General features: G+C 38.3%; 1 protein-coding gene across 1 annotated transcript; it reads left to right on the plus strand.

The window, feature by feature from the left end:
* Window positions 1-25,985, plus strand: LOC140667327 (neuroligin-1). Its single transcript, XM_072895152.1, has 8 exons — window positions 1-1,413; window positions 4,781-6,377; window positions 13,630-13,776; window positions 16,342-16,530; window positions 17,324-17,580; window positions 18,759-18,905; window positions 19,653-20,077; window positions 21,054-25,985. Exons 2-8 carry the CDS (start codon window positions 5,570-5,572, stop codon window positions 22,138-22,140), a joined length of 3,060 nt encoding a protein of 1,019 aa, XP_072751253.1. The 5' UTR covers window positions 1-1,413; window positions 4,781-5,569; the 3' UTR covers window positions 22,141-25,985.
* Window positions 25,986-27,337: the final 1,352 nt, after the last annotated feature.

Below are 27,337 nucleotides of genomic sequence, written 5' to 3' on the forward strand. Positions count from 1 at the left end.
GAAAAAAAAAAGAAAGATATTTTTTCCAATTCTTTTACAAGAGATACTATATACAGTATTAGTCATCAACTTTTTGTGCTCGCACAGAATCTGTGCGCTTGAAAGAGTCGACAGGTTCATTTGACTGCACATACGGGGAGCTCGAGGAATTAGCTGGGCGATCGACGATACCACTCCGGCGGAAACGCAGCCGCACAAGCGCCAGTCGCTTATTTCGCGAGGCGAGTCGCGTGGGTGATGTCTGCTGCCTCCGGCAACCTCGCCGTGGAGAAATGGAAAGCGAGAGATAAAACGAGGAGGAGAGAGAGAAGAGAGAGAGGATTCCTCCGCACACCAGGCAGCCTCTCTCTCGGCAACGTTCGCGCTCGCGCTCTTTTCGTCCTCGTATGCGAGAAAGGACAGGCAAGAGCGAAGGGAGGATGCGTGTGTGAGATGCGAGGGTGTAGAGAGACGCTGTGGGTGCCGAAGGCGCAGCGGCGGCCGCGAGGATGTGGAGCACGAGCCGGCGACGACCGGAGAAAAGATGCTGCGCGTGCAGAGGGAAGAAGCAGGATAGAAGGTTTGACGCGGGGGTGGCGGAGATAGAGAGAAGAGAGCGGCGAAGAAGGATGAGAGAGAAAGAGAGAGAGAGGGAGAGGAAAAGCCGGAACGACCCGGGGGTTGCCGTGGCGTTATCGACCGGGCCGCTGGTCGGTATCAAACCAGGCGTCGGCGCCGTGGCTGTCCCGGCTTCCTCGAGTGCCGGACCATTCTCCACCTCCACCACCACCACCACTATCATCGCCTACTACTACCACCACCATCACTACCACCAGCGGCAAGAGCAGTAGCACCAGCATCGCCACCTCCGCGGAGGTCGCACGGTTGCTGGCCCTCGACGCGTCAGTAAAGCCCGGGACAGACAGTCGATCGCGCACACGGAGGGTGCGGGTCGTCCTGGGGGTTTTAGTTGTTCCGGTTCGGATTTGCTCGGTTTGCCGTTGATTTGTCAGATTGATACTTTCGTTCTCGCGCGGTTCTCGCATGTAGACCGTTCGCACGACACGCTGTCACCCAGTGTGATTCAACAGCTGGCAGAGACGGTGTTTTCGAGCGAGATGTCGATGCGAAAAGACTGGTAAACATCTGTTATCTCCCCGTTTGATAAGCTGCCCCAAATGGTCTGGACCGCGTCATATCGCTCTCGAGCGTAACGTCATTATCTCGGACTCTTAACTCGTGATGCAAGACGCATCGAATGGATCGAAGCGCTTGGTGCTGGTGCGTGTGGTGTCGGAGCGGTAGACTCGAAATTATATGGACTGATACGGAAGTTATCTGACCGAAAGAATATACTGAATAAGTTCCGGGATGGACTCTGTGATACGAGAAGACGATGCTAGATAAGGAGTTGGATATTACGTTTGGCTCACGGTGCGTTTTGTCACAGTTTTTTTTTTCAGAGTATTCTGCGAATGCGGGGATGTAATGTTTAATGATGAAGACCAAACTCATATCTTGGGACGGACAAGCATGTTACTTAACGATAACTGCATTGAGTTTGATTTTATAAGCACTGAACTTTTAGTTTACTGAATATTCGCCAAATTTGAAACATATTGCGTCGAAGAAACTTCGTCAATGATGGGAGATTTAGACAAATCCGTGTGTCTTTTTCGATCAATACGAAGTCTGTTGCTTATACACTTTTTTGCTATAGAAAAAGAAGAGTTACACTTATAATAATAATAATAATTATGCGACAAGAAATTTCGAAAATAAGTAATATCTAAATGTAAATAAATCATATAAAAATATTCTTAGCATTCTTAGAGAATTTATAAATTACTTTATTAAATATCGCGATTATATCAAAATCTTTCTATTAAATATAACTTATAATACATGTTCTATTAAATATTAATTATTTACTTAATAGAAATAATTAGAAGTATTCGCTTTATCTCACGATACATCTGTTTATTTATTTCTATTGCTTTAATGTTTCATTTCAGTTTAATCATTTCTGTAGATAATTATAATTGCTTTCGAGTCTGTATTGTTATGAAATTGCACGTAAATAATTCAAACTCTAACTAAGCCTTGTACGTTGAAATATATTTAGCTACAAAGCCTTCTCGTAATGCGTAATAATAGGTATGTAAATATGACATAATAGTATTATTCTAATTATTTCTACATATCTCATTATCAATTTCATCATCATTTCAATGATTTACAGTATTACGACTTTGAAATTTGTATGATACGTAAGATGGAATGATTTAATGGTAAATGCAGCTGCAAAATTTGTGTAAATTTATAAAAAAATGCATTTTGAAGTCAGGAATTATCTGAAAATGATTAGGTTCTCTTCTCTTTTTGGATCTATTTCCAATATCTCAAATCTATTTAAATTTCCGCCTATACTGCGGATCAATTAAAATTATTAGATAAGGAAAAAAAAATTAATCGATTTCGATGATTGGGGACTCTTCGTAATTTTACAAAATGGATCACCATCAATTCTCTTTGATTCATCCATTTCTTGTAGAATGCACTCTCGTTGATCCGTGCAAAAATGTCACCCTTGGCGCTCGCGCAATTTCCGTGATAATATATCGGCGTTTTTTCGCGAAACGTTCGAAGAGTCGTTCTTCCTCTCTAGCTGCCGTTTCTGCCTCGATAATTCCTTATGGATTTTTCTCCGGATACTTTGAACTTATCGCTCTCCTGGGTGAATTATTAATCATCCAGTGGACCTCTGCAATTAACGAGAGACCGGAATTTAATTTCTCTCGTCGGGCAAGATTCTCACGCCTAGGATTTGGCATCTCATTTTCGCTCGTTTTCGTCGAATGGCGCGGAATCGGAACGTAATCCGACGTTAGTTTGCTCCTCTTTCGAACTTGCGAAGCTGCATTGGTAGTGCGCAGCTTCGTCGACGGAAGACTCCGGGGAATCCGATCTGCGAAGTACTTAGAAGACAAGTCGGACCAACTCGCCTCTGTAGCCGTGACACATTCCCTTTGGATGTGGCGAAAGTGCGATAGAGAATTTTGTAATTGTCACAATTAGCTTGTGAGTTACTGCGTCAAAGAGGCTTTAAATTAATCAAGTTTAGCTCTAAATTAAAATTGCAAATACAAATCATAAATAATATCTAAACTTTCAAATACAGCTATTTACATGCCATTTACATTTAAGCGAATTCTATTTTCATAATTTTGAATTTTATTTTGCAAATAAGTTTGGCATGTATAAGTGATATATTTATGAAAATGCGATTTATATTAATCCATGATGAAGAAATATAACAAAAATTTCTCTATTTTTTTTTAAACTTATTCATATACGAAACTTTAGACGGAAAAGTTGCAAAGATTCATAATTTTAATTTTTAATGCGCTCACTTGTCTCTTATTCCCGCGCAATCACACACAAAAATAATTATTACATCACTTTATTAAGAAATTATAAAGTCGATGCGTTCGATACATCGTTTTGAAGTTTAGGAAAGTAAAAGTAACGAGGAAAAATCGCGTGCGTTTTTATTGCGATAAGAGAAATATGAGACCATTACGTCGTTTTGCTTTGTAGATGGAACGACTTTGCAGAAAAGTACAGAGTTGACTACTTCGCGTTCGGAAAAAAACATTACGAGCACGTAACTGAAACTCTGTGTAATTTAAACACAGAATGTTTACCACCCCCAGGATGGGAACGTTGCTGAAGCCGAAACCGACTGCACCAAAGACCAGAAAGCACAGTTTACCTCAACTTGGAAATTGGAAATTCTCGCCTAGCCACGGTTCAATGCTATCGGATTTCGGATTTCGCGTTATTCGAGCAGCTTGAGCAACTCATTCAAATTAAACTTGATCGTCATTGCAATTAATTAGGTTTTGTCGGGCGACCAGTTGGGTGACTCGATTCTTCTTTGCAGTTGCGGCAATGTACATTAATTACCGATTTATCAAACATAAATTTCTAGTCCGCGGGACTACCGAATTTACGAAAATTTGATACAAAGGGTCGCTGTATGCATTTGCATATTAATAGGCAATAGGTACGATTAAATTTGCACTATTATTACAATGGATTCAATTTTCCATCGCAATAAAGTACATACATAAGAACATATATTAACATGGTTTCTATAATCTATTTAACTTTTTATTATTTTAATGAATAAAAAAAGAATTGTTTCTCGCACAATGCGAAAAAAATTATGAAGGATACATAATTTTGAATAAAAAAAAATCAATAAGTTAAAAGTACAACATATTTTATTTATTAAACGTAAATATATAATAACAAATATAGGTAAAAATTAGTAAAATAGTTTTAAAATCAAAGAACTTGTGTAAAAATATTATATATTAGAATGTATATATAGCATATATATAGTAAAAAAAATGTAAAAAATTAAAAATCATTGAAATTCGTCGAACAGTAGTTAAATCAAATAATAGGACAAATAATAGGTAAGAAAGGAATACGGTCGGTTACGTTTCACGCACGATTGTTCCCTCGGAAGTATCTCGAGCATACATTTTTCAGTTCATTGTGCAGAAACAGAAGCAGCAATCTTCGCACTATTTGTTCTCAAATACAAGCAAAGTTTATTTCGTTGGACTTTCCTAGAATTTTGGAATTGTACGCGCGCGCGTCATGGAAAATTTAACAAGTTGCTAAACTTATTACACTCGCGTGACTACCATCTAGTTAGTCGAATCTCGCGCGAAATTCGTTTTCGAAGAAGCTGCGTTAACGAAGCGACCTTTACTTGTTGTTGCAGCATGTTGCAGCGTGTTGCGGTGACTGTAAGGCGGTGACTGTAAAAGCAAGAGGTACCGACAAGAAACGAAAGAGACGAACGAATCGAGAATCGAAAAATTATTCCGCCCCGGATGAACCTCCCTTCGCAAACAGGTCGTAGCACGGTGCGACGAGGACGCTGAGAGAATTCCGCGAGTCGGCGACTCCGAGGGGTGGTGCATCGAACCATTGTACCCCGGGTGCCGATGATTCCGTCAGGATCATTCACTGCCGACGATTCGAGTTCGTCGATCGTCACCAGAGCGTCGTGTATACGCGCGTGTCGCGCGATAACGACGATCAGTCGCCAGCTTGACAGCTCAGCGTCAGCGCGGGCAACGCATGCACCTGAGAATGGAAGTAAGAGTCCGCTCGGAGCACATCAGCAGCAGCAGCAGCAGCGTGATAACAGCACCGAGTCGCTATTTTGAATTCGAGACGGCGAACGGGGAGCGGGAGCCGCACGGAGGGCGCGAGACTGGAGGTGGCGGCAAGCCGTACCGGAAGCAGTGGAAGTGGGCGGACAGCGGCGACAGGATAAGGGTGGTGGCGGCGGCGGTGGTGAGGAAACGAGTGCAGGAGAGCGGACGCAAAAAAGCAGCCGCGGCGACGGAAGGGCGAAGAACGAGCAAAGCAGCGGCGAACGGGAAAGGAAAGCGAAAATCGAAAGCGGAAGAAGAGGAAGAAGCAGAAGGGGGTCGTCCATCGGCAGGAGGGCCCCACAGATGCGGGGCCCGCAGGGGCGCGCAGTCCGCGGTGGCGTGACGCGATGCGGACGTCCTCCTCCTCTTTGCCGAGGAAGAGGAAGAGGAAAGACCTCTCGCCTCCCGATACCGTCCTCCTCGTCGACGACTGGCCGTCAGTTAGACATGTCGGTCGACAGCAGTGTTCCTCGCGATTCTCCGCTATTATCGCGTCGCGTCGAGCGCGACGCGACGTTCTTCACCGAGGACAAGATGCTCCTTGGATGTATCGTAAGATTTCCGAGAAGCCGGGGACTCGTCAGACGAATCGGGCTCCCAGTGAACGATGGAAGCGGCACGGACAAACGAGAGACAAAAGCGACGGAAGCAAAGACGAGAGACGACGAGATAAGCGAGGATGGAGCGCGGAGGATATCGTTAGTAAGGAGATTTCTCAAAATACTGCCTCGTTCGACGGCACCATCGCCAAAAGCGTCCTTTTGCTGGCACTCCTCTGCGCCCAATGCTGCCTGGCGGGCACCGAGGCCCTGGTCGGCACGCAAAAGTACTCCACCAGGACAGTCAAGACGCGATACGGCATCTTACGCGGCATCGAAGCCAGATCGTCCAACGCCGTCGAGACTTACTATGGAGTGCCGTACGCGACGCCGCCGCTCGGCGCCCTGCGTTACATGCCTCCGGTCACTCCGACGCCATGGCGTGGTACCAAAATCGCCGACACCATGCCGCCTGCCTGCCCGCAGCATCCGCCGCCACCGGACGAGAAATTGCCGCGGCAGAGACGCGCCTATCTCAAGAGGCTGGGACCCGTATTGGCGAACCAGAGCGAAGACTGCCTGTATCTGAACCTCTACGTGCCCAAACCTCCTCACGGTAAGTCACCCATGTATTATTTCTCTAAAGATATGTAGTATTGTAGAGAAAAAAATACTGCTCAAAATTAGGACCAATCCTCACGTTTAATTCTTCGTTAATGAACGACTTTATTTTAGAAATGTCAAATATCAATTTGATTTAATATACGGTCTTTCTTTTATATAAAATATAAATATCACTAAAATATAGTAATAATAGAAGATGAAACAGTAATGGAATTTTATAAAATTCTGTATTTTGTGATTACAAATTTGAAAATAATTTGTTGATAGCTTTATGCACGTAATTCGATATTCCGATTAAAAATTAATAGAGATTTAAAGACTATCACATATTCACGTAAAAATGTGAAATTTTTAAATCAATATAGTGATAATGTGTTTTTTTTTAAATAAAATATTTTAAATTATCTATAAATGATTTAATGATTCGGAGAAATTGTAGCAATACATTTTAAGGTCTACTTATTGTTATAAATATCACTAAAATATAGTAATAATAGAAGATGAAACAGTAATGGAATTTTATAAAATTCTGTATTTTGTGATTACAAATTTGAAAATAATTTGTTGATAGCTTTATGCACGTAATTCGATATTCCGATTAAAAATTAACAGAGATTTAAAGACTATCACATATTCACGTAAAAATGTGAAATTTTTAAATCAATATAGTGATAATGTGTTTTTTTTTTAAATAAAATATTTTAAATTATCTATAAATGATTTAATGATTCGGAGAAATTGTAGCAATACATTTTAAGGTCTACTTATTGTTAGTCTTATATGTAAAATTTAATTTCTGTTTATTGAAAATATAAGACTATATTCTCTGTATAAATCTCCTAGAGAGAGAGAGAGATTTTCGCAACAAATATTCGTGAGATTTCCGTGATGCACTATTTGAAAAATATGTGCCTCTATGCATCGCGCGACTATCGAGCACAACATTCCTCGCGAGAACATAAATCGAACTTTTCGGAATGTACATACATATCTTCTCGTTGTGAAATTTGGCGATATTTAGGCGAGATACTCTGTTTCGAAACATGTGCCGTCCAATTTTAGAGAGAGAGAGAGAGAGAGAGAGAGAGAGAGAGAGAGAGAGAGAGAGAGAGAGAGAGAGAGAGAGAGAGAGAGAGAGAGAGATTGCTCAACTTCGTTGAGAACGCATCGCGAACGAATAGGTCCGATTTCATTCCGCGATAATCTGATTATCGAAGCGTTCGGAAACGTAGCGTCGTGTGCATTGTGACACGTGACAATGACATCGTTCGTTATAATTGCAACGCGACACAAGTAGACATGTATGTGTGCTTGTTGAGGAAGTTTTTTTCGATGAATGCGTACGTACGAGTCCGTTAGATTCATACAGTTTTGTGAATGACATTCCATTTCCGTTGAAATTACGTTAGCCATACACGTACGATTTATCATTTCTCTATAGATGTGAAATTATACCTTTGTGTTTTTATATCGTGACGTTAATAATTCAGAAGGAGAAACGAACAACGAGTCGCAACAAATTCTTAAAACTGTAGAACTATTTATCTATAAATTATTATCTTTTCTTGTATTTCATTGCATCATTTGTGGAGACTTAAGTGTCGCATCGGTCGCACATTTGCAATTTAAATGAACTTTTTAAGTTGCTGATGTATTAATTTTAATCGGTTAAATTTCTTGTGATTGAAAAATACATAAAAATCATGGAAAAATCTAGTAAAATCGTTTCATGAATGATTCATGTACAATATATTACATAATATGATGATAACTAATTATCATAGTACATCTTTCATCCTCTTGTGTTTTTCTTTTTCTCAGATATTCCTTTAATACCGCTAAAATATGAAATCGAGAAGAGAGGCGCAAGAAGATTATAAATAATCCGTGAGCCATTTGTCTCCCGTTGACGATGGTAGATTGCTAGAGCTAATTTCGTTAATTTTATTTAATACGGCATCGAATCAGGAAAAACAGAGAGAAAAATACACAACGATAAGTTTATGCGGTGCTTTTAACGGTCACGATTTCGCGACGCCAAGGTTTCCTTCGCGAGAGAACTATATTCCTCTTCTATCTTTTCATCCCCTTCCCTTGGGCCATCTTTTCTCTCTTTTAACGTGGGGTTGGAGCGAGAGCGAGTGAACAAAAGAACGGATCGATCGGTTGATGGAGACAGTTTCCTGATTGCAAATACGGCGAAACTTACAGATGTGAGGCATGAGCGCGAACCAATGTACGGATCATAGATATGGAAATCAAGCAGAGGAATGCATCCTGTGATAAATTTCGGACGAGGATTTGACCGGATTTGCCGAACAGTTTCGTAATATTCCTGCTTGCGCACATGGATCAGACTGACCTATTTCAGTTTTCAAATAATTTGACTTTACCGTATCTTAAAAGAGCGAGATGTCTGTTTAAATTTTCATTAGGAAAATATAGATGTTCGGCGAGGAGAATTTTTTTTGTGTGAAAAAAAAAAAGAACGTTTTGAATATTATATTGACAAAAAGCATAAAGGTCGTAATGAAAAATAAACGCTCACGAGAGATCGATCGGATATAAGGTTAATTAAAATTGAAATCGCGCAAAAAGACTCGCTTTATTTTCATAAAGTGCGATTGAGCGGAGATTGCGCACGTATGGGACGGAAGTTCGCGCGTGATTCACGATATTTCTGTTTTGTTCTACCTTTTGCGTAGAGAATCCCCGCGCGCTATTATGCTGTCGAATAAAAAACCGTAACTATCCGACGTTTCAGCCGGATTAAAGGAAACGATCCGTCGTTGCTTCCTTCGCTATCGCACGTTGAATCCTTCTGCTGCTTTTTATGAAGTGAATGCTTTTTCTCGTGCTTGTCTCTCACCGACGACGTATCGGGATGCAACCATCACCATTACTTGCACGTAAGCAGCTTAGTTTTCGATCTTCCTGGATATCATCGATGGAAAATTCAAGCTCTCTTCAGCTGACACATTCGTGGATGTGCTGGAATATGTTATTAAAATATTGCTTGCCAGCATAATAATATCCTTTCAAAATTTAAATATGAGCGAAATTCTTCTTAATTCTGATCGGATCCGGATTAATAACCGCAGGCATTAATATAGCGAGCAAAAAATTAGAATTACAGAAATAATGTATTATATATACATTTAATTCCGTTAAAAAAAAACTTATCGTAAACAAGCTGGATGAGAAGAAATGTGCGACGATTCTGTGTGATTTAAAAACTTCAATTTCGTTTGCATTAAAAAATTTCGATTTCGCGTTAAGAGCATAATCCATAAACATATAACTGAAATAAGAGTTTCGGATAAAATACGGGACCATGCGCGGTTACGAATAAAACATAAATTGCACAAGGAGAAATGCGTAATATGTCGTATATCATACGGAATTCGCATGCTTAGTTTAACAGTATTACGTTTGTCCGGCGAACTGAGAGCTTTTTCGTTTCTTGGATCATCGTCGCGAAAATTACTTTTATGGTTATATCCTACATCTGTTATTACGTAACACGACAACGAAAGCTCGTAACTCTGGACGATGGCTCATTTGAAATGCATATAATTTATAATTTATATCATCCATCTATATCGTCACCTATATTCATCCAGAAATATAGTTATCTCGTGAACAGAAAATTATAATCTGCGATTAATGTTTATGTGTAATTATAATTAATACGAGTATTTTTTATTTAATATATTATGTAAAATGAAAATAAAATCGCTATACTCTCTTGTACTGTATAAATAGGTTTTTAAATTTCGAAAAACTAACGCTATATTTCTTTACATAGATTTATGTACAGAAAAAAGCACACAAATATCTCACTTTATTATTTATAAATTATAATATAATCATATATTTGTGTGATTTGTATTTCTCGTGGATGTGATAGTTTATTTTCTGTATCATATTTTATTATATCTCTGCCGATCTGCCGATCATCTTTCGTTATGTCAGCAATTGTATGCTGCAGCGCTCGCACGTGCAACCGTTATTCTTCGTGACGCGATCACTCGTGAAAAAAACTTGATATAGGTAGGTTTAATATAATACACTATGGCATATAGTTGGAGAGAGAAAGAGAGAGGGAGAAAAGCGCTTCGAGAGTGTCGGTGAATAAAAATCATGTGAAAATAATATTCGGGATACGAGGCGAGAAAGGAGCGTAGAAGCTCGCGAATTCATTGCGCCTGTCGTTTCCCCGATCGAATATCCCCCCGCTTTTGTGCGTACTCGTGTGCCTCGTGTGAGGAATCCGTCGCTGTAAAGAATGAAAGAATAAAGCGCACTTTTATCTAGAAAATGATGAGAAACCAGGATGCCTTGCCCGCACAATGGCGAGGTAGATGCTGCATACGAGAAGAAATGAAGCGGACCAAAGGGATTTGAAGCACCCAAGTATTGGAAGAACAAGATAAAGCGACGACGAAAAGAGATAGAAAAGAAAGAGAGAAAGAAAATGTTGTAGAAAAAGAAAGGGAGAGAGAAAGAAAAGGAACGCAAGTGTAAGGATGCGTTGCATCCTCAATTCCGTAGTGCATTGCAGTCGATTATTCGATTCACATGAGAAAACCTGCAAGCACCGCGGGAGTGAGGTGGCTTCGTATCGGATCGACGTTCTCCTGTTCTGTCTACTGCGACATTAATCTAGAGAGGAAAGACAATGAAGAGGACTTCAAAAGTATCTCGGCGTTTATGTAGGTAGATCGATTCTCTTACCTATCAACACAAGCTTGTAATTAAAGATCGATTGCTATTCATGATATATGCGTAGCATCTACGAATAGGTTCTGAAAAAAGCTTACGGAAAACTTTAATTAATTCTATTCGACTTTACGAGTCCTTTATTGTACACATTTAAATCTTCCTTTAGAAAAAAAGTGTTTTAGAAAAGTATCCGTTTCGGTGAATACCAAATAGGTATTCTTTTAATTCGGTCTTTTATATAAAACCTTAGTTAAGAAAATAAAAAAAAAAAGGATTAAAAACCGAGAAATTTGCGGAACGAATTATCGTTGTTCTTACGTGATATAGAAGCCAATTAACGGACATAATAGTGACTTGCCATTTTTTACTTCACGATCGGAACGCCGTGGAATGTCTTCGAATTGCTGTTAGTTCACGATAACGACTTTGCGATCTCTCGTTAAGACTTCGAGATAACGACCTTTTCGTATTAGGGGCAAACTTTAGTACTAATATATGTTGGGTTGTTCCAAAAAGCTTCCTCGTTTCCGAATCTTCGCTAACGTCTTTATGAATTTATTGGTTCTCGTCCCCCGATCTTTAGTTTCCCCTTCCCAACATGTATAATATAATCATATTACACGCTAAGTTAGAATGTAGAGACTCGGTGTGACAGCGAAACGACGCGAAACGACGCAAACGAGGCAAAACGATGCTTCGTACGTGCGGAACTAGAATTTCAACCATTTGCTTGTAATATAAGATTATAATCTTGTTACGATTCTAGTTGGAATTTTGAAAAAAGCATGGAAATAAAAAGCAAACTTTTCCCGAAAGTTTCACAATATACAAGAAAGTACGGCATGTAAAATAATCTAATAGATAACATTGGTAAAAGTTTAATGAAATATTTTACTACCTATACAAGCCACAATTTTCTTGAATAAAGAAGAAAAAATTTTTTTTTTTATTCAATAAGTATTCTAGAAATAAGTATATCATAGAAAATCAGACTGACAGAATTTTATCATTAAAATTTAATTAATATTCAGTTATGTAATACAACTCTTTTAACTATCGAAATATTATTGTTCTCCTGAATAAATTAAAAGAGTCGACGGAATAAAGATCCAAGATTGTTTAGTTTTAAATTATTAAAAAAACAGTATACTCTATTTACTCTCGTAAAAAAATTATAATTTATAACTTTGGAATACGAACCGGGCGCGATCAGTCGATATTGAGGAAGCAATAAAAATATCGAGGTGCTCGTAAATGTTTTGAGATACGATCCGACAATCGTGAACAAGCAGATAGGGGTAGACATGCAGATTTTTGCAGTTTTCAATAGAAAAACATGCACAGTGAAATCACGAAGATGGTGTCGTTTGCTCGTTCACCTACTTAACTATCTGTCGTTTAGCGTGCGCTATCAGGATCGCAACAGGTGTCTCGCCTGCCATCACTTAACTCGGCACATGATAGTTTATTCCCAAAATGATTATATTTTGATCGCGGTTGCGTCACGGACATCGTAATCGACAGAGAGAAAGAGAGAGAGAGAGAGAGAGAGAGAGATTAATCTGTTAAATGCAAAGGGAGTAACTTTATGAAAAAAACTTTTTAATATTTATATATGTATAAATCAATATTCAATTTCTCATTTGAATATAGCTAAATTCCTAATCCATAATTTATAATATTTGAATCGCTCAATCATATTCACATGTGTATGGTAAAATTCACCTTTCTTATGTAAATGAAATATTGAAAATGGATTGGTTTCCTTATAATACTTGGTTATTCATGTAAAAAATATACGAAAATATATATTATAATTATTTAAATCATATATATAAAGCGGTAAATATTTTCCATGTAATCTAGTTTTTTGTAACATAATCTATGATAAGTAATATGTGTGTATGAGTTGAGAAAATTCAGAATTAACAGTATCGCTGATTCATATAAGCATATTCATGTATAAGCTGTGGATTTATAAGTTTAATCTACAAGAGCTATTTCGTAGGAAAGCCGTTCTTGGGTTCTCTGCTTCAACATTTTTATCTAACCGCACTTTTTTAAGAAATGTTTAATTATCACTTATATTATAGTTATATTAACTTCACGTGGAAATTTCACCTGATCTGATATTATTTGACAAAGAATATATTAAGATCAAAAGGAATTGTATTTCGCAGAATTATAACTTAAACTTAAGTTATCATAAATATTTGACGTCGAGATTAATGAAAACTTACAGCGCCGACTCGAAAAAGGAGGTTTTAATTCAGTATGAATTACATGACCCAGACGATAGAATATTTATTATCGTTTTGACGACGAATATTCATTCGTTGCATATATTCTGTTGCCGAAAATCAAGAGAATTAATGCATAAAGTTATAAATTAATATAAATAAATCATTATTTGTTATTTTATGAAAAAAAAAAAATTTTTTTTTACATCTATTATGTATATTTATCGAGACTCATATTCGTAGACAGATATTGTGGTAGAATGTTCTCTGGTGTTGCAGGTAGTATCGCAGACTCGTTGCCAGCTCTCCTCCTCATTCATGGCGATTCCTATTCCTGGGGTGCCGGAAATTCATTCGACGGAACCGCCCTGGCCGCTCACGGACGTCTCATTGTCGTCTCCATCAATTTTCGTCTTGGTGTGCTTGGTAAGCTGGCAATATTTATTCATTGAGACAAACTATTTCAATTTGCTGCCATTTCAGAACACAAACTACGACTTGCAAACGTTTGCGGTTAGTTTATTCGATCGTTTGTGCTTATTTATTACAATCATTTACGAAAAAACAAAATAGAGGATCTTTGAAAGAATTGTTGCTATATGTCGCTTGGTCAGAAAATGAAATCTTTTCCTTAGCTGTTATTTATAAAAACTTATAGCTGAAAATGTGCATTAATAATCATAATACATGACATATATATATATATATAAAAAATAACTTTAATCTTATGTCTTTCGTTTACGCAAAGAATTACAAGATTGAAGCGACTCTTTCCTTAAGCCGATAAACGTATTTATGGACAATTGACACTTCAATCGGTATTCGATAAACGCGCGTGTTGTGCCAAGAAATTATTGTCTTAAGCGTACAACAATGGCGAACAATGCACGATAATCGGATAACACTCGCCATTTTATGTGCAAGAGCTGATAGAAAGTTTTCGGATTATAAAATGCGCCGAGTTTACCTTGCCTTGTTTATCATGTGGCGCAACTAGCTCTTTTGTTCTTTCACAAACTTAAAAGAATGATCTCATTATTCGCGGCAGTCAAGGGAAAAAGGGGAAAAAAGTTTTATCGAGATCTTACCAGATTATTTTCCGCGCGGTTGTATATAGGAACTTTCCTCCGGGGGGGAGGGGGGGGGGGTTGTTACCTGTACACGCGATAGTTGAGAGACTTCAAAAACGCGACGTTCCACCTCTCGAATATGGATAACAGCAATGAGTTGTAAGACGCATTTTCGAGGCAGTCATGCGTGTGCATGTACCAAAATTAAAAATGGGAACAAAGGGGAAGAAACAAAGGGAGTTTAATGAGGACGACGAAGGGGATAATGTAAGATCTGGGTGTTTCCATGCGAATAAATTTTCATGCTCATTTATCGCATGGTCGCACGGCTGTTTGAGCGTCTGCTAAATATCGTGTATGTAATTTAAACTGATGCGTTACAAGAATGACCGCATGAACTTATTATTGACATTCGTGTAGCAAATTATGAATTTCTCGATCTCGCTTGAATTTACTTGATTTCTCAATAAATATTATTTATGAATTAATCTATAAACGGAATTTATTTGGACATCGTTCTCTCTTTTTGATATTGAGAAAGACAAGAAACTATAATAATAATTTTGCGTTAATTTATTTCAAAATTTTATATCTTTATTTTGCAGTTTGACAATTTTTATACTCTGTCTTATTATATCTGTAATGTATCTATATTTATTTTTCCACGGTATTTTTGGAGGTGCGAGTGTTTAAAGATTCGCGTGCGTATCTAATCATGCGTTAAACGATAAACAATGATATTATATATTCGAAAGGCATGCAGACGTGTTTACAACGCCGTTTTCCCATTCATGAAAGAAGCCCAAGGCATTCAGTGGAACAATTTTCGATATCGATACGCCGTATTTTCACTATACTGGAGTTGGGGTTTTGCGTTCCTCTTTGTCGATATGCTGCAGTTACGTATGCGTTTTGTTCATCGTTGAAGCGAAACAATGCCTGTAGCGTTATCCAATATTGCGCGGTCAGCCGATTCCATTTTCTTCCGTTTTTTTTTCTTGCTACTTTAAATTAGTCGTGCTTTTTTTTATCATTTGCTGCCATTTACTTTCATAATTATGTTAACAGATATTTTTTAATACTGATAGTTTTTTTGTAAATGTATTTTTAATCGAATAAATAATCAAATACGTGGTAATTATCGAGACAAATTATCTCTGCTCTTATATTTCTCAAAAAATATATATTTTTTTATTAATGTAAGAGCAAAAATATAATTTTATATTATGTACGTGACTCATATCACTCTATGATATTTCTCTGGTATTAAATGCGAATGTAATTAAGACTTGACACTAGTGTATCGACGAATATGTGAATAGGATTAAAAGATGAATCAGATTGGAATGAAAAACTCGCCTCACAGGTAGATGGCGAATCAGAGTGACAAGCCTGCAGAAGAGTCGATACAGAAAATTGAAGCAAGCACAGAATTGAATGCCGGCGAGCAAATGTTTAATTTTAATCCGGTTTATCCTCCGATCTCCTTCACTTGCTGTAACAATAACTACGTTTACATACACATGTAGATATCTTGGCTTTTGCTCTACAACGATAACTAACTTGGTAATAATTAAATAGATCAGGTTTCTTTCTATCAGAGTAAATACTAGAAGTAATTAGATCCAAGTTTAGTAGTGAAAATTCGCAATTAGTGCAATAGAATTCAATTGTATTTGCATATGAAAGACGAGATGTGAGTCGAAAAGTAGTCCTCTCGAGATTCTCTTCCTGGAAATATCTGAATACATCTTCCTCGAGAAGTTCTTACAAAGATAATTTTCATTTCCACAAGATAACAAAAAGTACGCGTTTTCCTAGAGTGGTAAAATATACAAAGTAGCGATGTTTGTCTCGACGATTCGTCTAGCGAATGTAAATGAGTCACCTTTCCCTAATTCAGTCGTATTGACATTAACAGGCTTCCTGAAAACCGGATCGAAGGGAAGCGCGCAAGGCAATTACGGATTGATGGATTTGGTGGCAGGACTTCATTGGCTGCGCGAGAATCTCGGTGCTTTCGGCGGCGATCCTGAGCGACTGGCGTTGCTGGGTCACGGTACCGGAGCGGCTCTCGCCAATTTTTTAGCCGTCTCCCCTATGGCGAAAGGTAAGGCGTTTATTCGTGTCGCGGCCAACGGTGGATTGCGCGTATGTCAGTCAACGGTGTCAGTTAACACGCCATCGGTCGCATTTGCAGCTGACACGTTTGCGTATATCCATCACATTTTATACAGAAACCCGAACTGTGCAAACATGTGTCAAGTTTTTTTTTTGACAACGTGTGTCCGTAAACTTGATTTTTTATTTATTTATCGGTTCAGGTAAAATAGATTTTCATTTTTTACACTTTACATTATGTTTTATTTTGCGCATACTTTTCCCTCCGAGAAGAGAGATTGATAACATTCCTCTTTCTTACCCATATTATAGGTAAGACTACGAGAGACTGAAGGTTCTGAGTTGCAGTTCTCTCAGTAAATTGTAGTCTTGCTTACAAAGGAAGAAAATTGATTTGATTACGTTTAAACATTTTGACTGACGTTGCCGCAACCGTCTGTAAAGAGAAATATGCTAATTAGAGTTGATTTATTCATCTTATTCAGTATAATCGTGTCTATGTTGTATATAAAGTAATAAAAGGGGAAAATTAATAAAATATTTCAAAACGGAAAGCTTTTGTGTCACAAAATAATAAAAGACTAATCTGTTTTTGTAAAATATTGGATTTTAAAATAATGAAACGAGCTAATAATATATAAAATAATATATAATATATGAAATATGTATATTAAATGTAAAATACTGCTCGTAAAATATGATTAAATATTCATTAGATATTTTTGAAATTTTTTACTAGGTGTATCGTGATTAAAACGAGAGCTTTTTCAAACTAATTGCAGAGTTGATCGGGAGGGTGATCTTGCTCGGAGGTTCGGCTCTCTCGCCGTGGGCGGTCCAGCGAGATCCGCTGACGGTGAAGCGCCGAGTCGCCGAAGAGATCGGATGTCCCGGCGATATCGAAGCCGACGATATCGCATCGTGCCTTCGTTTAAGGAGCGTAGAAGAGCTACTGGCGGTGCAGCTGAATCCGCCGAGATTCACTTCCGGATTTGCACCCTTTATCGACGGGGCCGTTCTACCACCCACGATCAATCAGGTGAGAGACTATTTGCTTCGATAATCGATAATTTCCGTAAAAAAATAATACATGATGCATCCACTCGTTTTATAATCTCTAATACTTTGTTCGATTGTTTTGTTTTTTAATACATTATTAACTTTAATCTTTACTTTAATTTAATCGAATGTTCTATTTAATTATTTTTGAATGTTCATCTATTATTGGAGTTAAAAAAAGGCCGTGAATTAGTTATAAACTGAGATTAAAGTTGATATCTTGGCGAAAATGGATAAAAATATCGTAATAACATTTTTTTTTTACGTGACACCGCTAATGCTATCTGTCGTTTCGGGACGTCCGGCGCAGTGTTTCAGTTCCGCGTCGCTTTGGATGTTAAACCATTTTTCATAAAATTTGCATTTACATTCTCCGCGTTCCATGGAGATATGTGTCGTTTAGCGTGGACTTGGTTTAAACACAAATTACGCGTGGAATTTCTACTGCTTTATACGCGACGTGGATAAATATAACAGAGCTAAATAAATACCGGCATCGATGCGCATTTCATTTTGATAATTATGAAATTCGCAAACGTGTTGTAATTGTATGCGGATATCGGTCTGACGTCGATGACTAGCCGGCGTATTGATTTTGCGCAAGAGCGAATGAGAGGACAAGTAAACGATGAATCTGCTAATTGAACGGGCAGGACGGTTGACGGATGACGGATTCGAGAATTCGTAATAGCTAGTACTTTGTGCATGCTCCATTAACTCATCCGTTGATAGTCTATCTGGTTACTCGTATACGTCCCGCATATCATGATGGTATAAATACGAAATCGCAACGTGATAGACGAACGAACACACGTGCATAAATTACTGAAAGTGTGTAAAGAAAGTAAACTCAAACGTCTTTATTGGAAATTTTGTTATCTCTGTTTTTATATACGGCCAAATATACGATAGTTAAATTTGATATTAGGAGGAAATACAATTTTGCAAGCTATATTTTATTATTACGCTTCCCGATTGATTAGAGATTTATTTGTCACGTTATTTTATTATATTTATTTATCATATCATCATTTAGCAACGACATAGGAGAGAGAATTAATAGAGAGGATTTAAAATCAAATTATTGCGTATGTGAAATTTATATACGCGATATGTGCATTATTTTTAACCTAAACATAAAATGGATCGTTTAATCAGAACTTTCAGCCTACTGCCTCTTCTTCGGGACTAATGCCGATCGTGCCCGGGCCCGGCGCTGAATTCGCGGACTTTGGCAATCGTGATTTACTCTTTGGTTTGACGTCCGAGGAAGCCTGGGTAAATTTCACCGAGGAAGATTTACAGGTACAGATTTATATCGACGAATTGATTTGTGTGACATCCGATAAAAAAAGAAATATAAAAAATATTAAATATATTAACTGTATCATGTATTGTACTCGGTTTTACAATTTTTTTTGCTGTTAGAGGGATCATTTTTTACAAATTATACATATTTCATAATGTTTGTCAAAAAAAAAAAAAAAATGCAAAGTTGTGAACTTTGTAATCTGGTTTTTTTCTGCTATTATTATTATGTGTAGGCTCTTTTATTTATATATCGATTTTATCAAGAAAAATGTGTTCGAGCGGAAGTGATTTCTTGATTAATGGTCGACACTTCGCGTGCATAATATGTAATTGACATCGATGGGATATAACTTGACAAATTGATGAGCTTTATATCACGATCGCATCATGAGTTTGCCCTCGCCGATCGTTCCGGAAGATGTTATTGACTCTCCAATAGTCATGGTCACTGAATCGTATTATATGACGTGCATCTTCCTACTTTACAATAGTATTTGGATCAATAATCCATAAACAAATGCATTTTTATTGTAAAAAAATGTCATTTTTATTTGCACTAGTAAAATCTTATAATAATTATAATCTCATAATAATTAGCAATTAAAAGAAATTGTTTTACACGGTGAGATAAAATTTGTAATACAAAAAAGCGTAATACAAAAGAACGTGTTTCTTATGTGATTATTAATGATTCGCTACTATTTCCGCGTCGTGAAAGCAGGTAATTTTTATCATTCGCAGAATGGCTTCAACGAAACTAGGAGGGATCGTATATTGCGCACTTACGTCCGGAACACCTATCGCTATCATCTGCATGAAATCTATTCGACTCTTCGGAACGAGTACACTGATTGGGAACGGGGCGAGCAGAGTCCCGTGGCGATCTGCGAAGGCCTCTTATCTCTCCTCGGAGACGGCCAAGTCGCCGCGCCGCTCCTCAGACTGGCTCTACTTCACTCGGCCTCGGAGGGACGGGGCTATTTCCTGCACTTCCAGCCTGGCGAACGACCGAGCCAGAGGGGCGAGGAAATACCTTACCTTCTGGGTATACCTCTTCTCCGCGGAGAAGTCACGTCCGCGCTGTCTGCTTTTGACAATTACACTCTCGTCGACGAGAATCTGTCCAAGCTACTCGTGCACTACTTGGCTAACTTTGTGAGACGTGGGTAAGTTCTGCTCAGTCATTCTCTACTTGCTAAATTGATGTCATTAATTACGTATATCGATATTTGGAAGCGAAGATGAAAAGCTCAATGTAATAAATGTAGAAACATATATAAATATTTCACATTTTTTTAAATTATAACGAAGATTGCGAAAGTGTCGGAAAAAAATTAGCGTATTAATGCGATTAATATCTTTTTTGCGAAATGTAGTCATTGATCGGTGACACGGTGATGCGAAATAACTAGGTGCGAAAAGGGTTAATCGGATAAGTGAACATCTCTCTCTCTCGTTAATTCACCCGGTTCAAAGTTCTCCGGAACTTAAGCATCGCATACACTTCGATTACCTTACGTGAGGAGAATCTGCAGGCTAGTAGTGGTAGTAGGGTAAAGTTACAGTTGTGAAAGGATTTTGGAGCCAAACTCCCGCAAAGGCCGTTAACGCGCTCAGCGCGCTAAGCTCGCAATCTCGAAGTAGAGTAGAGTTGTTAGCGGAGAGAAGACGCGAAGTGATTTTGGCTTCTCTAATTGCGGATCGGTGGCTATCTGGATGATTACTCTGTCATCGACACGGTGGATTTTCTCACCGGAAATTTTATCAAAGGAGAATTATCGCACAGGGACGTGAGACATTTGCTTATTGTTAGAATTATGCAACATAAAAATTTAATTCGTTATCTTTTTATCTAGAAGCTTTTTCAATTATTATAAATAATCAATCGTGATAACACAACAATACTTATTAATTATTTTTTACAGTTTTTGTTAAAAACTAATTATTATATAAAAATAAATTATTATATATATTTTGCACTTTGAAAAATTTTGATAATCCTTGATGTAAAATGTCTTTTCGTTATCTAACAAAATAGGACGACATATCAACAACGTGAAGGGCAGGAGAGAATATCAAATTAGTTGCGCAACAGATATCTGTCCATTTGTCAAAGGGTCGCGGTTACGTTCGTTGTTCTAGGGATCCAAACGGCGCGAGTCCCTTGTCCTCGGGACTGGAAAACGGTTTGACGACAAGTCCGCCGTTTTGGGATTCATACGACTCTATAAACCAGTTATACTTGGAGGCCGGCCACAGCCCGGAGATGCGTTCGCACTACAGAGGCCATAAGATGTCCCTCTGGCTGAATCTGCTGCCGCAACTGCATCGACCGGGCTACGAGATCAACATGCGACACCACCATCTCGCGGATAGCTCCAACCTCTACGAAGGTCCGGTGCGTCCGCAGAGCACGGCCGTGCCCCTACCGGCACCTCCGCTACCCATGCCATCCCCCACGGAACCGTCCTCGATACTTACTGTGCTGTCGACCACGGAATGCACCCCGAACGCGACCGTCGCGACAACCATCACGCCTACAACCTCGCGAACGTTGCAGCACTCAAATCTAGGCCCGGGCCCTAATAATCTTCTACGCAAATTGGCGTCCAGTCACTATCAGAGTTATACCACGGCCCTTACAGTCACCATCGCGGTGGGGGTGTTTTTACTGTTGCTCAACATCCTTATTTTCGCGGGGATCTATCACCAGCGCGACCGGAACGTGTCCGGCAGCAACGCCTTCGGTAACAAGAAGAAGGAGGAGCTGTTGGAGGCCGGTTGTTCCGGCATGAACACCTCGGGGAAACAGCGACTGCCGCCCTCCATGAATCTGATAGACTCGCCGTCGTCGATGCTGCCGCCGCACAAGGCGAAGCTCGTACAAGAGCTCGAGATGCAGCTGCAAGAATTCCAATGCTCGCCGCCGCCCGGTGGCGGTAAGCGAATCCTGGAGCCACCGTCGTACAGTAAAAGTCCGTGTATCCAACGTACTCGCACTCCATCGCCCTGCGTAGACGCTACCATCGCCCGGATGGACGAGGTCACCGATGTCAGTGGCGTTCGTCTTCATGATAGCGAGGACGAGAACGAAGAACTGCCGGAACCGCCACCCCCGCCCAAGGCTCCGGCACCCAACGTCGGTCTTACGTGCCCCGGGATTCTCCGACAGCCCGGGACACCTGGTAGCGCGAAGAAGCGCGTGCAGATTCAAGAGATTTCCGTGTGATAGACGGGGGAGAGGAGGAGGAGATTTCAGTCTCTTTAGAACTTTGATGTTGAAGAGTCGGTGGTTTATTGAGAACGCGGGGATGCAACAAGAGAGAGGATATCGATCGAGATCAAGTGTAACGAGGAGCGTCTTTGAACTCGGATTATAATCGGATACTCGAGATGCGAGAAGGTACAATCTCTCAGTCACTGTCAAAGCCAATTTCGTTTCTCTAATAAAATTATATCCCTATATTACTTTCGCGTTTGTGTTTGAAAATGAATGAAAATAGCACGTATTCTTCTTGTAACGTGCGCCGGTTGATTTGTTGTGCCAGATAAAAACGCGATCACACTTTCGCGTTGACGCTTTCCGTCGTTATCACGTGCGAACATAATTCTCTTCTCGATACCCGTGCGTTCTTGTTCTCAAAACTTGTATTCCGGATGACTCTCTAATAACTCTCTAATGACTCTCTAAGAAGTGCGTTTAGCTTACGATCAAACCTAATATTATTCGCGTGATCGCTACGAGTGATGCGTAACATCTTGAAGAGAAAGTGAAACATAATTTTTACTCGCTGCAAACGAAACGTTGTACAGTGTGTCGTGTGCAAGTGTTAGGAAGTGTGCTTTGTTTCGAGAAGTTTCTTACTGAGGCTTTCGAGTTGTGATCCGTATCTTGTATCACGGCGAATACTACGGAACAGACAGGAGATTCCTTAGTGGTTCCTTCCGAGACGTGAATTTTCGTCCGTCCATCAAGGACGGTAACGTCTGACACTTTAAATTCACGGATCGGCCGGCATTCGTTCATAGACTCTTCGGCTGAATTCGGTTCGGTGGTTGTTGCAAAATGGGGGATTGATGTAATCTCAGGAATAAAAAAAAATGCAAAGGACATCACACACATCTCGCGGCAGAATATATACGGTACCTGTCGTGGTGCTAACTCGGGCTAATTCGGTCCGGATCTGCCATAATACTAAATGGAATTAATCGAGGAATTGGTAGTCTTGGACTTTAACTTTTAGATTCATAAAATGACGAGAATGACTAGCTATCGATATGTATGTATGTGTGTGAAGAAACGCATGATCTAGCAAGAGAGTGAAAAGATGGAGGAAAAGAGGATAGGAAAGAAAATGAATTCTGTAAAATGATGACTCTTGCTAGTGTAATTGGGCGTATGTTTGTGAGTGTGCGTGTAATCTTATACAAGGAATTAGAACACGTATGAGACGAGATAGGTCGAAACGGTTTAATGGCAACGGGGAGTATTTGAGAGGATGCAGGTGACTCTCTATTCTTGTTTTAACCATTGTCGCTGTATAACGTAAAATTATATTTGTGGAAAAAAATTCGATATACAAAGTTTTAGCGTTTCATTAAAAAAGACTGTATATCTGTCTTATCCGTTATATACTCAAACATTTTTAGAACGTACACATTTGTCAGAAAGTATTGCGGTACAAGTTTTCTCTAACTTTAATATTCACCTGGGGGCTGAAAAGAGAAAGAGAAAGTTGCACTGTTTCAAAAAGTTATAAATTTGCTACAACTTTTTGACGACTGCTATAAAAGAAAAGTATTTAGATAAAGAGTTTCTACTTTCGACCAATTGAAGATTTTCCTATAACATAACACTATGAAGTATTAGAAATAGATGAACTTATTCGTGCCGATTAAAGTTAATTTAGTTCATTTAATACGTATTTAAATTTTCATATCCTGCAAAAAATAACTTAAAAATATTTTTTCTATTTTAATCAACTCAAATGAACAGATTTTACAACAGGTTCATTTTTTAACAAGAATTGTATTGTTTCATAAAAATACTGTTTACCTTCAGTTTTGAATAATAACGGAGCTTAATATTAGAAAAATTAAAGCTTCAATCCCTTTGAGAGTCACCTGTACATTGTAAATTTCATGCAATATTGGAAATATGATAGTTTGAAGGCGAAAAGTATTCGGGTCCATTCTAATTTCTGTTTTTTTCTGGGGTGCTTGACGTGTAAAATTACAAATATATATATATATATATATATATGTAATATACACATACGATATCATTATTTTGGATTTAATTATTAAGTTTAATTATTTTATATTTTGCTTACCTTTCGAAACTATTACAGATTAGATAAGATACATCTAGAGTGAAAATTTATCAAGGAATACTTTAAAAATTGTTATTAGAAAGTTAATATTAGATATCGTTGCAAAATTTCTCAAAGATTATAATATTAAAATACTATATAAACTGGGAAAATACATTTTGTATGCCACATAAAATACAAATTTTTTAGATTTAGGCAAATTTTGATTTTAATTTGGCGTATGCATGGATAAATCTTTTTGACGGAATATAATCGAAAATAGCATTGAATCGCGACTTAAAAAAAATAGAGAAAACAGATAAGCGTAATCGTCATAAGCACCCCTGTGACCGTAAAACTTTTCGAGCAAATGAGGAAGAGGGGCCACACCGTAAGTAACCTAACTCCTAATTAACTTAGTCACGGGGAACCTTGCCGTAATTAATTCGATTGCACTCGCGTGCGTTATCGTCTAGTGGCGAGACGCTGACGATGTTAAGGTATGTGTGTATGTCGCGCGTATATAAAGATAATTGAGGGCGAATTGAAACGCGCTGTATAAATCGAGGAATCGTTCGCGATCGATCCGAGAAGCACTAGCAAACAACTGTTCGTCGAATTTGGATACGATCGTTAAATTAGCTTCATTTGCATCGTACCTCCCCGTGGAGAGAGTTAAGTTTCATTGTCATTTGCGCGGCAGGCAAAGGTGATGATCGAGCCTCGTCAAAGCTGTTTACTATCGCCGTTCCTTTCGTTTGCAAATTCTTAATTAATTGGAAATCGATTCTGTTTCGATGAAGATGTTGAAATTCACAGTATCAATGAGTTTTCAATGACCGAAAAGGGATAATTTTTTTAAAAATAGAAGCCATTTAATAAAACTATTATTGACGAAGAAAATTTCTTATTTTTTAGAATATTTAGAAAATTATACAACAAAAAGATTTAAAGACATTTAATTAAGTTCTTTATAAGAGGAGGCAACTTACTTAGAGGATCCGTAGATGAAAGAAATGGCGGTACTTTTCTGACAGTGGGTATACATAATTAACAAGAGAAAAGAGTAAGGAGATGCTATGGACATAATACAGATAGCCAAAAGGATATCCGATTATGCTGCCATGATCTGTATTATGTTTATGGAAAGCGCAAAAAAGCACCCACACGTATATACATCTATCAATGTTTGGAATGTTGGGATTTGTTTAAATAAATACCTAAAAGATTAAAAGCGTAACTGATGGCGTTCTAATTATGCGCATGTCCTATGTCAATTCCCATCAATTCCTAATGTTTAACATACAAATTAGACAAAAATTATTTTTGTAATTTTTTTTTTGTTATTATATATTCATTCCTATTTAAAGTAACTCTAAGAAGAAAATTGCAATCGCAAATATCTTTTTTTATTTAATATTTCACGTTCTTTTATTAATCAAACCTATTTTATCATTTGAGAAATTTTAAAAATTGCTGCTAGCGTTGAGTAGAAATACGCGCGCGTATATTCTTAAGAAGGGTGGCAAATATATATAGACTAGAGTAGGGATGAGGAAATGGCTGCGAAACAAAGTAGGAAGATCGAGGATTAGAGTGCACGAATACCCACCACCCCCTTCTTTCACCCGTCATACTGACGTTTCGCGGTTTTCTTGTTCGCTGAAGCTCGAGGTTTAATAGGGTGCTTTCCACCTCTCGTGAAGCCGTGCAACAAGATCTGCCGCGGGCTGAAGTATAATTAGTCATGCTGTACAATACTAGGCATATATAGAGAGAGACCGAGTACATAACTATACATATATGTATATTGTACCCACACATATAGCCATTGTGCTTATAACTATATATGTGTTTGCGCGTATCGGTGCTGCAGGGGATGCGCGGGGTGTTTAGTAATTGTTGATACGATCAAAAAGTCGACTGTTCTTCGCGATATAGCAAGAGAAATATTTCGAATTAATCCTATGGAATGCGGCAGAGAAAAGTTTCGGATTTTTCAAGTTTTATTAAAAATACCATTTTTATTTATACTTGCGTACAAGTTAATGAGAGAGACAGAAGTGATTTCTTCTTTTTTTTTATATATATAAAATACACTTGCGAAAAAACACATGTGTTTTATTACAATATATCATATATCAAGGATTTAATGGAGCATACTCGTGTTAAACGCAATTTCGGTGAAAAATGGATCAAGTACATGTTGTGGAACTGCAAAATTTCTTCACTGTTACAGTAAGCTAGCTTGATATTGATATCGATATCGATATCGATATCGATGCTGGCAACTGCTCATGACAATATATAAAAGTGTTTTTATCCATCTATTAATAAAAATATCAATCTCTAAAGTTATACTTTCTTTTAAAAAAATTCGAATTATATTTACTTCATTCAATTGAGTTTTCGTTTGGGATTGAAACAATAGTTGACTGCGTAAACTTACAATTATAATATAATTTGTTTATTAAAGATTATTCCTCATTAAAGAAAATTTTTATCCGCGGAAAAATTAAATCAGCTCTTTCCGCAATTTCGCGGAACGGAAAAGCAAACGTTTGATATCAAATTCGTACAAATGTCGCAAACGTACTAGAGGTTGTTTTAATCGCTTTAGCCGCCGTTTGATCATCGCAGCTGATGCATATATACACGCGACCTTTTACATTTTTTGTTAAACGCGATGATCCACGAAGATTTTTTTTTCTCTGCTGTTTCAGATAGCACAAGCTCGTTACACTCCTCGAATTGCACAGGTCGTTCCCTTCTCGTGATCGTTTGAAAAAAAACGAGAGAATAAATAAATCTCTTTCTCCGTTATACAAAGCGACAAAGTAACGTGATCTTTCGATTAACGAGCATTGCGCTCGAAGCAATAGGATTGCGTGGATAATACGATTAAATCATTTCAGAGTTGGAGGAAAATAAAATTAAAAGAACAGAATAATCGAGATGCGTGGAAAAAGTGAGCGGCTGTGTATCACGAGACGCTAATCAGAGCGGAAGAATCGGAACGCTAGATTCTTGCTTCCTGCGGGTGAATGTGGGTTATTGCGGTTTATAGATATCGGATCGACGCCAATTAATAATCTGATGCTATTTTTAGACAGC

This window comes from Anoplolepis gracilipes, chromosome 6 (genome assembly GCF_047496725.1).
Source record: "Anoplolepis gracilipes chromosome 6, ASM4749672v1, whole genome shotgun sequence".
Lineage (NCBI taxonomy): Eukaryota > Metazoa > Arthropoda > Insecta > Hymenoptera > Formicidae > Anoplolepis > Anoplolepis gracilipes.